We start from the raw sequence: 15,674 nt of genomic DNA, 5'->3' as shown, positions 1-15,674 counted from the left end.
TTCAAGAATTGTTTAAAAACTTCTTTTTCTCACATTATTCCCTCGCAGTCTGTTCTGTCTCACCTCTGTGAACACTGTGGAAAGAAGCCTGTGCTCCTCTGAGAGATGGGATGCAGAGGTGAGGCGGGGCTAGACAGCATGCAAAGGGCATGCCCCGTGATCTGGGTAATGTTGCGGGGGGAGGGGAGTGAGGGGGCTCTCCACCCAGCCATATGCATTCACCTTTCTCCCCTTCACCATCGCAGGTCACCAACGTAAACAACTGTCCTTCAGATACAAACTTCAAAGGACTCTTAAGAAAAGAGTGATGAAGAAAAGCTGTTTGGTCAACTGTTTTCTCAGGCTCACTAAAGAAACTAATTATGTAAGCTACTTTAAATGCAGGAATGTAGAATGTCTTTTTTAGAGCCCGGAGGTTACACAGCTAACCATAGGAAATGACAGGAGAAGAGGAAATGCATGTTTCCCTCCAATATCTTCTCCCATGATCAGACTGAAGAGGGGGTAAAACGTACTTTGGAGAGGCCATTCCATGCTTACAAAGCTCTCAACAAACATTTATTGAGAACCAGTCCTAGCAACTCGATTTAGGAAGGTTGGGGGATGTTAGCCTGTGGCCACCTCTAAACCTTACCCCACCACACATCGACATGTGCCTACAAAGCCTCGTAACTTGCCAGGCCCCGACTTGCTTTCAAGACTCCATGCCTTTGCATTTACATAGTACTTAATATGTTCTAAGCACTCTATGTATGGATGGATACATCTATGTGCATACAGAAGTGATATATATTTCTATAACCAAGCATTATATACTTAATATGTAATAAATTCTATACTTAATAAATACATAAACTAACTACATAAAAGTATAGTTATGTATGGATATATCCATGTGTGCCTGCAATAATTTTTTAAGATTTACTTATTTATTTGAGAGAGAGAGAGAGAGAGCAGGGAGGGGCAGAGGGAGAACGAGAGAGAAACCTTAGCAGACTCTGCAGAGACTGTGCATATAGTATTGATATGTATTTCTATAACTAAGCATTATTATATATTTCTTTTTTTAAAGATTTTATTTATTTGAGAGAGAGAAAGAGAGAGAGAGCATGAGCAGAGACAGAGAGGCACAGGGAGAAGCAGACTCCCCACTAAGCAGAGAGCCCAGTGCGGGGCTCAATCCCAGGACCCGGGATCATGACCTGACCTGAAGGCAGACGCTTACCCAACTGAGCCACCCATGTGCCCCCCCCATATATTTCATATGTAATAAATTTTATAGTTAATAAATATATAAACTACGTAATATATAATCTATATCTTATGTAATATGCTATAAAAAGTACAATAAAAAATTACATCTAAATGTATTTAAAATACATGTATATGTAATATAATTATACTATATGTTATTATATGGATATATTATATATAAGTAAAATTAAGTCATTTCATCATAAATGAATTATCATAAACTCTCTTACGAGATATTAGCTCCTTTCTACAGATGAGTAAATCAAGACATGGAAGAGCTAAGTGACTTCACCAGGATGAAACAGATAGTAAGGTACAGAGCTGGCATTTAAACACCAACCTAGCTTCCAATGCCAAGGCATTAACCACTATGTTCCCTGTTCAACCTATTCAAAATCATCTACTCGTACGCTGCTGTCACTGGCTTCCTCTGACAACAGTTATCTTTATTCCGTCTTCCAACCACACATTCCTGATTGATGGCTTCTCTCACCGTACGGTGGTTTCATTTCTCACATGTTTCTATCTCCTCTGCCCACTTCCTGTCCCAACCCCCACCTTACCTCCACTCCCACAGAGAGGTAACTGAGGGAAGAGGCTCCTGTGTCTTATTCTTTATTTTCCTTGCACCAAGCACAGTGGCTGGTACACAGCAGACTTCAAGAAACATTTGCTAGAGGAATGAACACCAGAACTTAAAAAAAAAAAAAAAAAAAAAAAAAAAAGGCAACAGAACTATGGACAGTGTATCTCTTTGCACTGGAGTAAGACCTGTAGAAAACACTTCCTAGAGCAGCTGAAGGAGTCAGCAGGGTGTGTGGGACTGGAGTGTCCCCAAGACAGCTGGGCTGCCCCGCTCGCATGAACTGGTCAGGTAGCCCTTTGGGCTTAAGTTCGTTTCTAAACAGGTATACATTCATCTGGTAAATACAAACTGTGTATTACCTCTGTGACTGGGCATGCATAACCAGTATTCCTGACCTATAGGATTTTGGTTTAGGGTGAGAGGGAGGAGATAAGAAATTGAACAATTTAAATGACTCAGTCCCAATGAATACCATACATAATTATCTTACGGCTTCAGAGAAGGAGGAGGTCAGTTGGGATAGCAACAGAGAGGAGGTGAGAATTAAGGAACAGGCAGGTTTGAGTGAAGACAGCGATCTGAAGTCATTCCAAGGATGAGCAAAAACAGGGCACCTCTTCCAACAAGAAATTAATACATTAACCAGCTTTCTGGATCCTGGTCTGTCAGTCGTTTACATTTGTCACTGTAAACTTCGAAAATAGTTCCTTATAAAATTCAAAATCTAATGTTTGCTCTGTATTAATAATCTTTCTAGGGCTTTGTGATTCCTAAATTATTGAAATTGCAGAAACACAGCAAACCTAGAAATGTGAAAAAAAAACAAAACCTATTCCTTCTGACTTTTCATTGCTGTAGCCCTAATTATTTGAGGATTATTTGAGACAGAAATATCCCCCCATAGAGGCTTAATTTACTGCTAAACATGTAATTTTGGAATAGTTTGGATGTTCCAACAGTTTTCTTTAAAAAAAATTTTTTTTTAATTTATTTGAGAGAGAACATGAATGAGGGGGAGAGGGAGAGGGAGTGGGAGATAGGGAATCTCAAGCTGACTCTCCGCTGAGCAAGAAGCCTGATGTGGGTCTTGATCCCATGCCCCTGAGATCATGACAGGAGCCCCAAAATCAAGTCAGACACTTAACTGACTGAGCCACTCAGGTGCCCCCAGAAGTCATCTCTTTGAGTTTTCTCTCTCTCTCTGCCATTCCTCTCAGATTTTATATCTTCCTTTATCCTCTCAAAAGTTTTCATAGACCTCCTGGGGTGGGGGGAGAGGGGAGTCCAAAGCCATTGCCTCAATTAGAGCAACAACAGAGATTAATGTCTCTGTATTATTTAGTGGAATACTTCGATCAACGCTTATAAATATCAGAACAATAAAAAGATTTGGACAAGAAGTAAAAGGGAACACAAAATTTTCTCTTCAAAAAGCACACAATCAAACAAACAAATAAATAAAAAAGATCCCAGAATAAATAGAGTTTTATCTGACATAAGGTTGAAAAATAATCCTGTTGCGTCACTTACTTGGTTGAAAATAAAAGGAACCTCTTTCTTCTCTCCCACTTTCATAGAGGAAATGGGGAATGTTGCTGTCCCTAAAGTTTCATCCATGACATAATTGGCATCCATTAGTGTGACCTGTAGAGATTAAAAGGTAGAGTACAGGAATACAATTTCTCTTCGATCTATGGAAATTATATCTAAAATTTCTACCACACTTAAAAAAATGAGAGTTCCCAAATGATATTTAATAGCCAATCGAGGCCCTCAATATTCAACTGGCTATAATACTTTGTCTTTTCTTTCTGACACTAAAACAATCATAAACTTTTTCATTTTCCTGATTGACTTATTCATTATCGTGTTTTCAAAAATGGAATCTTGCCATTTTGGAGTATGAGAAATAAATTAATGTAGAAAATCCACACAACCATTTTGGGAAAGATCTATCTTAACTTATTTTCAGGTTACTTATTTTCAGTTAGGAACTTTAGATTAACAAAGCTAATTTATTTTAAAGTTGGAATCCACTGATGATATTGTTATTCTGTTGTACTTGGACCCTCCTCTATATAACAGAAAATATGTTTTCTCCAAAGCACACGAAGAGGATAAAAGATTCTTCCCAACCCCACCTAACTCTTGTGCTTCCCACTGGACACTCACATCACTTCACATAGACCATCCACAGCCCAGTGTTCCGGGCTACACAGCTGGACCCCACCTACACCTGCCTGAGGGAAAAGAGGGCACGAAAGGGACAAGCTCAAACACCAGCTTCAACATGAATGATGACCATCGAATGGTCTACAAATGATTCACTGACCTCCAAAACATTTTCCTGGTTAGGATCCAAAATAAACTCGAAGGTCTCATTCCACACAGGGTTTATATCATTATTGAAGTGTCTTGTTCTCTTCCTGCTGTCAGGGGTGGAGGAGATGAAAAGTTCCACATACGGATCTGGAGTGTCAACTGTAGACAGTAAACACAAGTGAGAAGGATGCAAAAATGTGATTCATAATGCATAATTTGTTTTTATTAGTATGTGTTGTCAGATTATTTTTAGTGAATCTGTAGGAACATATTTAAAATAGCTGAGATGACATACTCTACAAGGGAAGAACACCATAGTTTAGCTACTTCTTATGTGTTATGTCCCTGCCCATCATAACAGTCCTGGGAGAAGGAATTGTTTATGAGGTGATTGACTCAGAATTCCTCTATTCACCTAAAGGATATGTTCAATCAACACCTCAGGGGAACTGCTAAATGATGAGAACAGTCTCACCCAGCTAACTACAGTAGAACCTTCACCCTGGACAATGATGGTGACAAGACCATGGGTTCAGGATCACGGGCTTGTCTACATTAGAAAAAGTATCCTAATTACTTTATTTGCCAAACAAAATAATGAAAGTCAGTGTGAGATAAATATTGCTTGTAGTTATAGGGTTGCCTTGTATAGCTGTACAGGTTGTACACTGAACACTCTTAGTGGGCTGGCATTTATATTAGTGATCAACAGATATTTCTGTATTTATTATAGAAGTATTCAGTCAGATGGAAGTGGGTGTCTCAAGGAAGTGACAGCTTTTCTCTTGTATATAAAGACCTGCTGGAGTCAGGGCATGGTGTGGGTGCCATTTTAAACAGAAGGAAACAATGGCAAATAAAGGAACTATTTAAATTTCTTCCCATTATATATTCAGATAGCAACAAGGCAACTGACACGAAGCAGTAGAAACACTCATCACTCCCTCCTTAGTGGTTCCACTGAATCCTCACCATCTTACAACATTGCACACACTATATTTTATGGATGTAATTATACATGTATCTGTCTTTTCCTACAAGACTCAACAATTTGAGTGCAGTGAGCAAGTCTTACTCATTTTTATCTCTTCAGAACCTAACAACTATCACAATACTCAAAAATCTCCTAACTTTAGGACTCGACTTTTCTCTTTAACACATCCTTTCCCATGTAATCATTGCAATTCATAACTATAAAAACCAACAGTTGAGTAATGACTGCTAGGATCTCTGTTAAGCACTTTGTACACATTAGTTTGGTTCAGATCTCCCAAAGGTGGTACAAGTAAGTGTTCTGTTTTAGTGTTGAGGCCACAGGAACTGAGAGATGTTAAGCAATCTGTCTAGTATCATCCAGCTAGTAAGTCTCAGAGGAAGATCTGGCTGCAACAATTATTCTCTTAATGACATCATGCTCCTAAGTGCTAAAGACGAGTTCATAAAGTAGGCATTGGTGTCAAAAGAGGAGCTGAACTTAGTTATGGAAAAGGTGGGGGAAAGGATAAAGGGAGGAATGTATGAGGGAGGAGGGAGAGAGAGGGAGAGAGGAAGGAATATATGCAGTGAGGTGGGGAGGGGAAGGGAGAGGGAGAGAAAGTGAGAGAAAAGGCGGTGCAGAGATCCACACAGAAAGATATAAAAATTGAAAACAAAGGAAAAGCAAAAATAATAGTTCTCAAATTATTGCTCTTCAAAGAAAAATTTTTTAGAAAATATATTTTGTCTTTCAACCATAGTTATGGTCATCAAACAATTTAACCAATGCCCTTCACTTAATTTTTAAGCACTGTTCATAGTTCCAAGCAGCGATCACATTTTTTAAGTATGTCTTTTTATTGTAAAGTGGAATGATCTACAAACGAGGTATATGCATTTGGAATTGTCCTTTATTTAATTTTCTCACTTGGACTTAATGCACCTGTTGGTCAAGGGTAGCTGAGCCTCAAAAGAGTACAATATAAATGCCTAGGGTTCTGGTTAAAAATGCAGACCCTTGACCCTCATCCCCTAAGACCTATGATCGGTAGAGCTGCAGAGGGCCTAGGAATCTGCATTTAAACAAATATTCTAGCTGGCACTGATATAGATCACCTCCTGTTCATACTTTTGATATCCTGTTTTAAGGGAAAAGGAAATAGGCAGTTTGGGGGAATTTATTTATTTATTATTTATTTTCACAGAGGTATAACTGGCATGTAATATTACGCGAGTGGAAGGCATCCGACGTGTTGGTCTGAGACACTTACATACTGCAATCTCTAACTCAATGCTTCTCTCTCTCAAGAGGATCATGGAAGGCAAACTAGAAAACAAAAGACTGAACAGGAAGGAAGGCGAGGGGAAATGGGCCCAAGAAGAGAAGGGCATGCGACAAGGTGACCCTTCTCACCTCCTCAACCAACGAGGAGATGTTCCTTTGCCTCAGCCATATTTCTGCCATGGTGCCAGAGCTCAAGATTGCAAGTCAGAAATAAAACGACATATTTAGAACAGCAGGTGGTGAAAGATCATCAAGAAAAATATCTTTCCTCTTTTGAGTAGAAGTCAGCACATGATTCAAGGAGAAGATTCAGTTGGGACTTCACCTTAAACGTATAAAACTGTAGTTCTTCTTCATCCCACAAGGCAGGTTCTTTCCCATGGAGCTAATGCTCTTTTCTATCTGTTTCCCCGAAACATGAGAAAACCCAAAACCAAGCCAACAAAAAAAATCTGGAAAACAAAAAGTGTCTGGGAAGACGAGGCATGCAAACGGTAAACATCACTCATTCATTCAACAAGCATTGGAGTGTCTGCTTTATGCCAGGAACCTCCTGTCAAACAGCCCAACATAGAACTGCAGATTTGGATGATGGGAGTGAGTCAAATGCTAACAGCCTAATTTTAGAGGCAAGAGTAGATACGAGGCAAGCAGATACACTACGCCAGTGACTAGTAACTCAGTCACCAGGTTATTACCCACAAATAAAGTCAAATCGTAGGCAGAGAAATTGCCTTTGAGGCTTGGTCTTCATTTGAATCTGAGGAGAGGAGGGGGAGGTGTTCTCGGGCCAAAAACGAGAAGGAGAGAGCAGAATGGTACGCTCCCTGGGAGAAAACATGTTGGAAAAGAATGTGGCAAAATGAGGAAGCATAAGTCAGTCAGGGAGGGAAGCAGCGTCCAAGCATTCTGGACGTTCCGTGCAGATCCTATACTTTGGCAAATTCTAAGTCCGACCAAATGATAAAGAAAAAAGCGTACAAGATGCCAACACTACGCTTGGTATCAAAACATCCACAGACAGACCTTTTTTGGGGGGGAGTGGGGAGGTAAAGAGATAGAAGTATTTTAAGTGAACATACAGAAAAAGCTCTCAAGAGTGAGGGTTGGCCCTGAAGGCCTTCAGGGCTTTTATAGAACGCTAACCAGGGACCTTAAATCCTTCTACCATCTCTGCTGGTATCACCATCAAGCAAGGACTAGTCGTAACACCTCCAGTGGCTTACTTCCTTTTTAGGGTCTGGTTATTCTTTGCTGGTCACAGGTGATTCTCATAAAAAGACACCCACCCCACACGCCTAGGGCAGGGTGGTCTGGTTTGTTCCCTTATCTCTGGTTTCCCCACACCTCCACATTTTTGGGATTTCTGTGAGCCTGATCACCTAGCCACCTCTCTATCTCTCCCTACCCAGCTGCCTGTCCCTTACTCGTTCCTCTCCCTGGAACAGTAATCCTAACTGCCCTTAGGGAACGGGACGATGACGGCTCTGGCTGCTTCCTGCTGAAATGGGGAGGTGGGCTGTATGGCAGTTAGAATCTATCCAGGGGGGGTCCAGTGGGGTCCTGATGGGCAGCAAATGGTATATACATCGGCACATGCAAAAGGATGAACATAAAACATGTATGAGGCCCCAAATCATGATCCCATCCTTTAACTAAGATCCCCAATTACCAATTTTTGTCAAAGACATCCGTAGATATCTTGATCAGACAGACCTTTTTATTTTTATTTTTTATATATTAATTTTTTTTATTAACATATAATGTATTATTAGCCCCAGGGGTACAGGTCTGTGAATCACCAGGTTTACAAAAACCAGACATTTTTTATTTATATTTTTTAAAAGATTTTATTTATTTATTTGATAGATCACAAGTAGACAGAGAGGCAGGCAGAGAGAGAGGGGGAAGCAGGCTCCCTGCTGAGCAAAAAGCCTGATGGGGGGGCTTGATCCCAGGACCTTGAGATCATAACCTGAGCTGAAGGCAGAGGCTTAACTGCTGAGCCACCCAAGTGCCCCAAGACAGACCTTTTTTTTAATTATTATTATTTTTTAAAAAGATTTTATTTATTTATTTGACAGAGAGAAATCACAAGTAAGCAGAGAGGCAGGCAGAGAGAGAGGAGGAAGCAGGCTCCCTGCTGAGCAGAAAGCCCGATGTGGGGCTCGAACCCAGGACCTGGGATCATGACCTGAGCCGAAGGCAGCGGCTTAACCCACTGAGCCACCCAGGCGCCCCAGACAGACCTTTTTTAAAAGCCAATTAGAATCCAGGTCAATTGTCACTCTGGATTCTGCTTTTCACTTTTAGTATATGTGCTGCCGAAGCGAGCACTGCTTTTCACTTTTAAATACAGTCAATATTCCGCAACTCTGGTCAAGAGGGGTAATTGCTTGAGTTTCTCCCCTTGCTTCATTAGCAAGAGACCTCAACGTGAAGTTGTCACAGGGCGCTGGGCAGTTGAAAACCACAGCCAGCTGCAAACTCTGATAGCGCCATCGGCAACGCAGTTGATCTTTGCAAGTTGGGAGAGACATCGCCAGCAGCGGCGGACGCTGCAGGGTGAAAAGGAGTTTTAGGACCCGAGTTTAACATCGGATTACGATCATCACGGAGCTCACTTTCTTCATATCATCTACAATCTTCATTGGCTTTGGAAAGAGAAAGCTTCAGGGAAGCTTTGGAAAGGGAAAGCCGTCCATTTTGACAACAGAGCTAAGCCCAGTGCTTTAGATATACCCATTAAGGGGAGAAGAAAAAGGCAAATGCAGGAAAAGAAAATGTTCGTTGTTTTTTTTTTTTGTTTGTTTGTTTTTTTTTTTTTGTCCTGTACACTTAATTCATTTTTGTGAATCAAGGCCTATCGGGTAACTGGGTGTTGAGTCACAGATTCGACTTCACCTTGATTCGTTCCAGCCAAACAGGCGGTAAGCCAAAGAAGTAAGGTGTGGGCAAAGAGGTTCTTACCTCTCGTCCTTTTATTTAAATCCTGACAAACAAAAATGTTGCAAGTGTGGGATACAGATCTTCGTTTGCTCCTATGCGATGACATGAAACTACATGTACCAGAAACAGCTTCAGAATTCCTGGGTTGTAAAACCTCTCCTAAAGCAGTTATGATAGTAGTTTAAGGAGTGCCTACCTAAATTAATAACAGGTCCATCTGTCATTTCAGCTTTGTCTGAGCAAAATATTATATGATTCATGACAGGGGCTGATGGCGGCTTCTGCATTCTCTTAAGTTCTATTTTAAATGTCCTCCGTTTGCTTTCTCATATCCACTTTGCTCAGCAACTTAAACCCTCTGCTTTAAATAATTCTTGTAATAAGCAGAAAAAAAAAATCCCCCAAGGGGTAGTTCCCCCAAATTCACAGTCAGAATATCACTTTCCAAATAGCTCTTACCGCTGATGGTGAGCTTAAAGTGGGTTACTCAACATGTGTTCCTCTAAAGCACCTTCACAGAATCATCTGGAGTGTCGAAACCGCAAACACTTGACATCCTCAGTAACTTAACCAGGTGATTCTTATATACACAAGTTTGAAAAACATGGTTTAAAGTATATATTATTAGGGGCACCTGGGTGGCTCAGTCATTAGGCGTCTGCCTTCAGCTCAGGCCATGATCCCAGGGTTTGGGGATCGAGCCCTGCATCTGGGCTCTCTGCTCAGCGGGAAGCCTGCTTCTCCCTTTCCATGCCCCCTGCTTGTGTTCTCTTTCTCTCTCTGTCAAATAAATAAAAAAATAATCTTAAAAAAATAAAGTATATATTACTAGAATAGACTAAACAACACTGATATGAGTAATAGCCACAGAAAAGCAGAAACACTTTGGCACTGAGAAGTCAGCAGGCTTACTGACCTTCTGTCATGGAGTTATTCTGCCCATAGGCCATATTAAGCACAATCCAGTAATTCACTTCCGTTTCTTTCCAGCCATTAAAGACATTTCCAAGTGGTCACATGAAAACAAATCCAAGAATAAGGTACGTGGGGTGTGTTAGTTGGCAATCTATGGAAGGTGACGGGCTGATATTCAAGCATTCTGCTTCTGTCACCATCAAAATAGGAATATCAGGGCGCCTGGGTGGCTCAGTGGGTTAAGCCGCTGCCTTTGGCTCAGGTCATGATCTCAGGGTCCTGGGATCGAGTCCCGCATCGGGTTCTCTGCTCGGCAGAGATCCTGCTTCCCTCTCTTTCTCTCTGCCTTCCTCTCCATCTACTTGTGATCTCTCTCTGTCAAATAAATAAATAAAATCTTTAAAAAAAAATAGGAATACCACAATCAAGACCAAAAATTAAATAACAATTTGTTGAAATAAATGAATCTGAATTGTCCTCAAATGTCGTCCTTCCTTTGAAATATTTATGATTTCATGACAATGCTAATTATGTGGAGAATTTAAATCTTTTTGACTTAAAGATTTAAAAACTTAAAGGGTTTGTGATGGCCAACCTTTTCACTTTTCCTGTACCACGCTGGCCAAGTGGCTGGCCAGGAAAGGGACTGTTAGCCTCATAATACATGTATGAATATCAATAGCAGTTTAGTTCTTTTTTTAACGTACAGTTTTTGTTGAAGGATAATATACAGGCTTAAGAGTTAGCAGATCATAACTGTAGTCTGTTGAGTTTTCAGGTCAAGATACGTAACATTACCAGCATTCCAGAAGCCTCCTTCAACTCCCTCCAGAAGGGTGACTACTACTACCCTGCCTTCTATCACCAGAGAATATTTTTACCTGCTTTTTATCATTATATAAATAGAATCAATAGCACAATATGTACCACCATTATGTTTGTGAGATCCATCCACGCTGACATGTGTAAAACAACGTGTTCATTATTATTGATGTAAACTGTTCCATTATATAAATGAATATTCCATAAAATATCTATCCATTTCACTGTTAACAGACATTTGGATTGTTTCCAGTTTGGGATATTACCAATGGCGCTGCCATGAACATCCTTGGACATGGCTTTGGTTACATACAAATTTGTATACACGTGTACGTATCTGCTGCAAGATTCCTATGAATTGGATTACTTAGAAGTGAAATTATTATGCCATGGTACATACCCCCTGGTGTTAACAGTCACAGGACAGCACATCCTTCCCATACTTAATACTCTCAGTCTTGTAATTTTAACCATCTGGTGGATCAAGAATGGTATCTCTGGGGGCACCTGGGTGGCTCAGTGGTTTAAGCCTCTGCCTTCAGCTCAGGTCATGATCTCAGGGTCCTGGGATCGAGTCCCACATCAGACTCTCTGCTCAGTGGGGAGCCTGCTTCCCCCCCTCTCTCTGTCTGCTTCTCTGCCTACTTGTGATCTCTGTCTGTCAAATAAATAAATAAAATTTAAAAAAAAAAGAATGGTATCTCTGTGGATTTATTTCATAGATCTTTGATGACTATGAGATTGAGTACTTATTCACATATTGTTTTTTTTTTTAAGATTTTATTTATTTATTTGACAGAGAGAGAGATCACAAGTAGGCAGAGAGGCAGGCAGAGAGAGGGGGAAGCAGGATTCCCGCTGAGCAGGGAGCCCGATGCGGGGCTCAATCCCAGGACCCTGGGATCATGACCTGAGCTGAAGGCAGAGGCTTAACCCACTGAGCCACCCAGGTGCCCCTTGATCTTATCTTTTGGAACACCTGGCAATTCTCAGCAGAATGCCAGACCTTTTTATGAAAATCTGTGAGGCAGCTAGATCTATCTCCACAGAGCACCAGCTTATCTTCTGGCAGGCAGTGAAAATAGGACGCATCTCCTCAATTTAACCCCAAATCTCAAATTTGAGATTGACTCAAATCCTTGCAAGGTTCAGCCTACCTCTTGTTCATTCCCACTGTGTAGTAGGCTTACATTTGGCAGTTCTGATCTCCAGTATTTTTCCCTCTTAGCACCCTGAGGCTGCCAATATCTCTGCTTTGTTTGGGGGGGATTTTATGTTTGCTTCTCAGCCTGTTGCCCTGCACAGATTAAGACTTTGACTAGTGGACATGGTGAAGGCACTCTCTTTCAGCTTCTCTAGGCTTCCCTTCTCTCAGAGATCTTGACCCATCAAATTCTAACTGGCTTTAGAAATTTTCTGAAATGCAGTTTTTGTGTCCCCAAGTCCTTCAAGATTGCCAAAGCTCTGTTGGATTCTCTGCCTCTTCACTGCCTAGCTACTTCCCACATCCCTGTGTCCCTGTTACCCCCCAAACCCACCTAGATCCAGTAGTGGATTGAGGGGGGAATCGGTTTGCAGAACCCTGGGTCTACTTCAGTGACTTCTTTTCTCTGGGATATTGGTCCTTCAAATCCCAGTTGACAGTGGCTTTTCAACCCTTCAGACATTTTTAAAATTAATTTAATCTGTGGCTTCTAAGTCTCACTTAAGGGAAATGAATGCTCTGCTCCTAGTTACTTCAGCCCATTCTAATGACCACTGAGTCATCAACCTGACCCAATATATACTAATCCCTTATTCCTTTTATCGTCACTCCTCACATGACTGTCCAGATATTTACTGCATTTCTCAAGTTCCCTACCCACTCCTCCTCATCCAAGGACACAACTCAGACTCCTCCTTCCCTGGGAAAACAAAAGGAGAGGATTAGATGTACTCATTCAATTTCCCTTCCACATACCTCACAACCATAAAACAATATTTATAATTAGAAAATGTATTTATTCATACTTAATGATCTATTTAAAATGATTCATACTAAGACCTTCAGGTCATAGAAGAAATAGGTTCTATACCCTCTTCTTTCAATTTCATACTATTCTCTACCTCTTCTATTTCTCATTTATCCCTAGCCCCAAATTGAATCTGTAATTATTTGCTTTGCCCTGGCCACATCTTCTCAACCTATAAACACATACAGATCAATAACAAAATAAACAAAATTTCATTAATTTTTGCCAATTCCTCAAGATCCTTCCTATCCTCAGCAAAGAGTCTAGAAAAATAAATGTAGTCTATACTGGGGCAGCTGGGTGGTACAGTCAGGTAAGCGTCCGACTCTTGGTTTCAGCTCAGGTCATGATCTCAAGATCTGAGATCGAGCCCTGCATCAGGCTCTGCGCTCAGCAGAAAGAGTCTGCTCGAAATTCTCTCTCCCCCTCTCGTTCTCCCCCTCCTGCTATGCTCTTGTTCTCTCTCTGTCAAATAGATAAATCTTTTTTTAAAATGTAGTCTAGGGGTGCCTGGGTGGCTCAGTGGGTTAAAGCCTCTGCCTTTGGTTCAGGTCATGGTCTCAGGGTCCTGGGATCGAGCCCCGCATTGGGCTCTCTGCTCAGGGGGAGTCTGCTTCTCCCCCTCCCCTGCCTGCCTCTCTGACTTCTTGTGATCTCTCTCTTTGTCAAATAAATAAATAAAATCTTTAAAAGAAAATGTAGTCTATACTGTTTCTAACCCCATCATCTTGTAAAATTCTGACACATTGCGCTCCACTTCGTTCTATTACTTAATCAGTTATTCTCCCTATTGTAACTTTTTTCTCGGCTTTATTGAGATATGAGATGTACAACATGATTATTTGATACACATACTGCCAAGTGACTATCACAATAGGGCTGGTTAGCAACTCTCTCTCTCCCACAAATGCCATTTCTTTTTGTGATGAAAACCTTGAAGATCTACTTTCTTAGCAACTTCCAAATTGCTAATATTCCAAATACTCTATTACTCGAAATACTGCTAATATTGTCATTAGCAATTGTTAACTATGATAACTATGCATTGTTAACTATGTTATTGTTATTGTTAAGTACTGTTCACAGTATTTTTTTGTTAACATATTGTTAACTATGTTATATATGTTAACTATGTTAATGATACGTTAACAGTATTGTTAACTATGATCACCATGTTGTAATTAGATTCCCAGAACTTATCCATCTTATATCCTTTGATGGACAACTCTCTATACCCGCCCTCCACTACCCAAGTTCCCGGCAACCACTGTGCCCCTATTGTAGCTTCAATATAGAATTCAATGAGCTTTTTCTCAACGCAATAGCTTTTGTGCAAATAAAAGACATCACTATTTGTGATTTCCTACCTAGTTCTATAAATGTTCCCTTGGCATATCTTTCTCTACCATTTTCCCCCTCAATTCACACTAACTTGTGGCTTTCATGTCACACCTCTTAGATATCCCTCAAAAGAGACCTTCGAGATGAAGTGAACCCCTTAAAAAAAATGAATGCTCATGTAGTCAAAACCGACTTGTAAAGGAATGACCCTGTTATTTACAGTCTTAAAAAACACACTCAAAATGTACCCCTCAGATCATGACACACATGAATCCTGCAGTTTGATTAATCTCAGATCCTTTAAAACTGATAGTCTTCAAGGTTTAAAGTGCAGCCATAATGCATTCATTCACTCCCTCAAGGTTGTAAGAAGCAGTGGTATAAACACGACAAACTTGAGATTCCTGTCACATGTCCATATAAATCCTGTTGCTGAGTAATACATTTTTAAAGGCTTCCATCTTTTTTTAACCATTCTGAATCAATTCTGGAAGTCCCTTCATCCTCTCTTGGCTCTAGTTTATGCATAAATAGGACACTCTCCCTAATCTACAGCTCTGAGCCCCTCTGTCTTCTAAGATTTTGAATCTGTTCTTGAAAGCCTTGAAAATACCTCAAACTCAACATGTACGAAACAAATTTATTTCCTTTCCCTCTTTCTTTCCTTACCTTCAAGAAAAAAGAAAAACAAAGCAAAATAAAACCAAACCCTAAAAGTAAAAACTTGTAATTTTTCCTGACTTTCCTATTTTACTTCATGGAGCCCCTCACTCCCAGCCATCAGAGCTAGAAACAGGAGACTCATTCTCTTTTCCTCACAGCTCCTGTATCCAATCTGTCTCACTGATTCCACCTCTCATGTGGCTGTCACCTCTGCTTCCTCAAGCCCACTCAAAACATCATCGCCCAGTTCAACTAAGCAATACCTCTCACCTGGACCCATCACATAATCTCGTAGTTGCTTATCTTCCCCGCAGTCAAACCACTCTTTGTAATGCCTCCACCATAAAGCCACAGTCCTCTTCGTGAAACACACTTTTGTCCTTCACAGACTAAGACTGGGAGGGGAGGCCTAAGCATGGTGAGAAAGGGCTTACAGAAGGGTGCCTGAGTGGTTCAGTGGGTTGAGCCTCTGCCTTCAGCTCGGGTCATAGTTTCAGGTCCTGGGATCCAGCCCCATGTCGGGCTCTCTGCTCAGCGGGGAGCTGGCTTC

The 15,674-nt window shown here is 40.8% G+C and overlaps 1 protein-coding gene across 2 annotated transcripts in view; it reads right to left on the bottom strand.

Annotated features, from left to right (window-relative positions):
* The window catches only part of PLA2G4A (phospholipase A2 group IVA), a 169,895-nt gene that overhangs the window by 96,113 nt on the left and 58,108 nt on the right, over window positions 1-15,674 (bottom strand). For both annotated transcript variants that reach the window (XM_047705424.1, XM_047705425.1), the window contains 2 exons: window positions 4,173-4,321; window positions 3,371-3,484 (listed from right to left, as the gene is read on the bottom strand). In XM_047705424.1, coding sequence (XP_047561380.1) covers window positions 3,371-3,484; window positions 4,173-4,321 — 263 coding nt within the window. The remainder of the gene's footprint in view (window positions 1-3,370; window positions 3,485-4,172; window positions 4,322-15,674) is intronic.

This window comes from Lutra lutra, chromosome 15, assembly GCF_902655055.1.
Source record: "Lutra lutra chromosome 15, mLutLut1.2, whole genome shotgun sequence".
In the NCBI taxonomy this organism is placed as follows: Eukaryota; Metazoa; Chordata; class Mammalia; order Carnivora; family Mustelidae; genus Lutra; species Lutra lutra.
The sequence above is the reverse complement of the archived record's forward strand: the minus strand, read 5'-3'. Positions and strand labels throughout refer to the sequence as shown.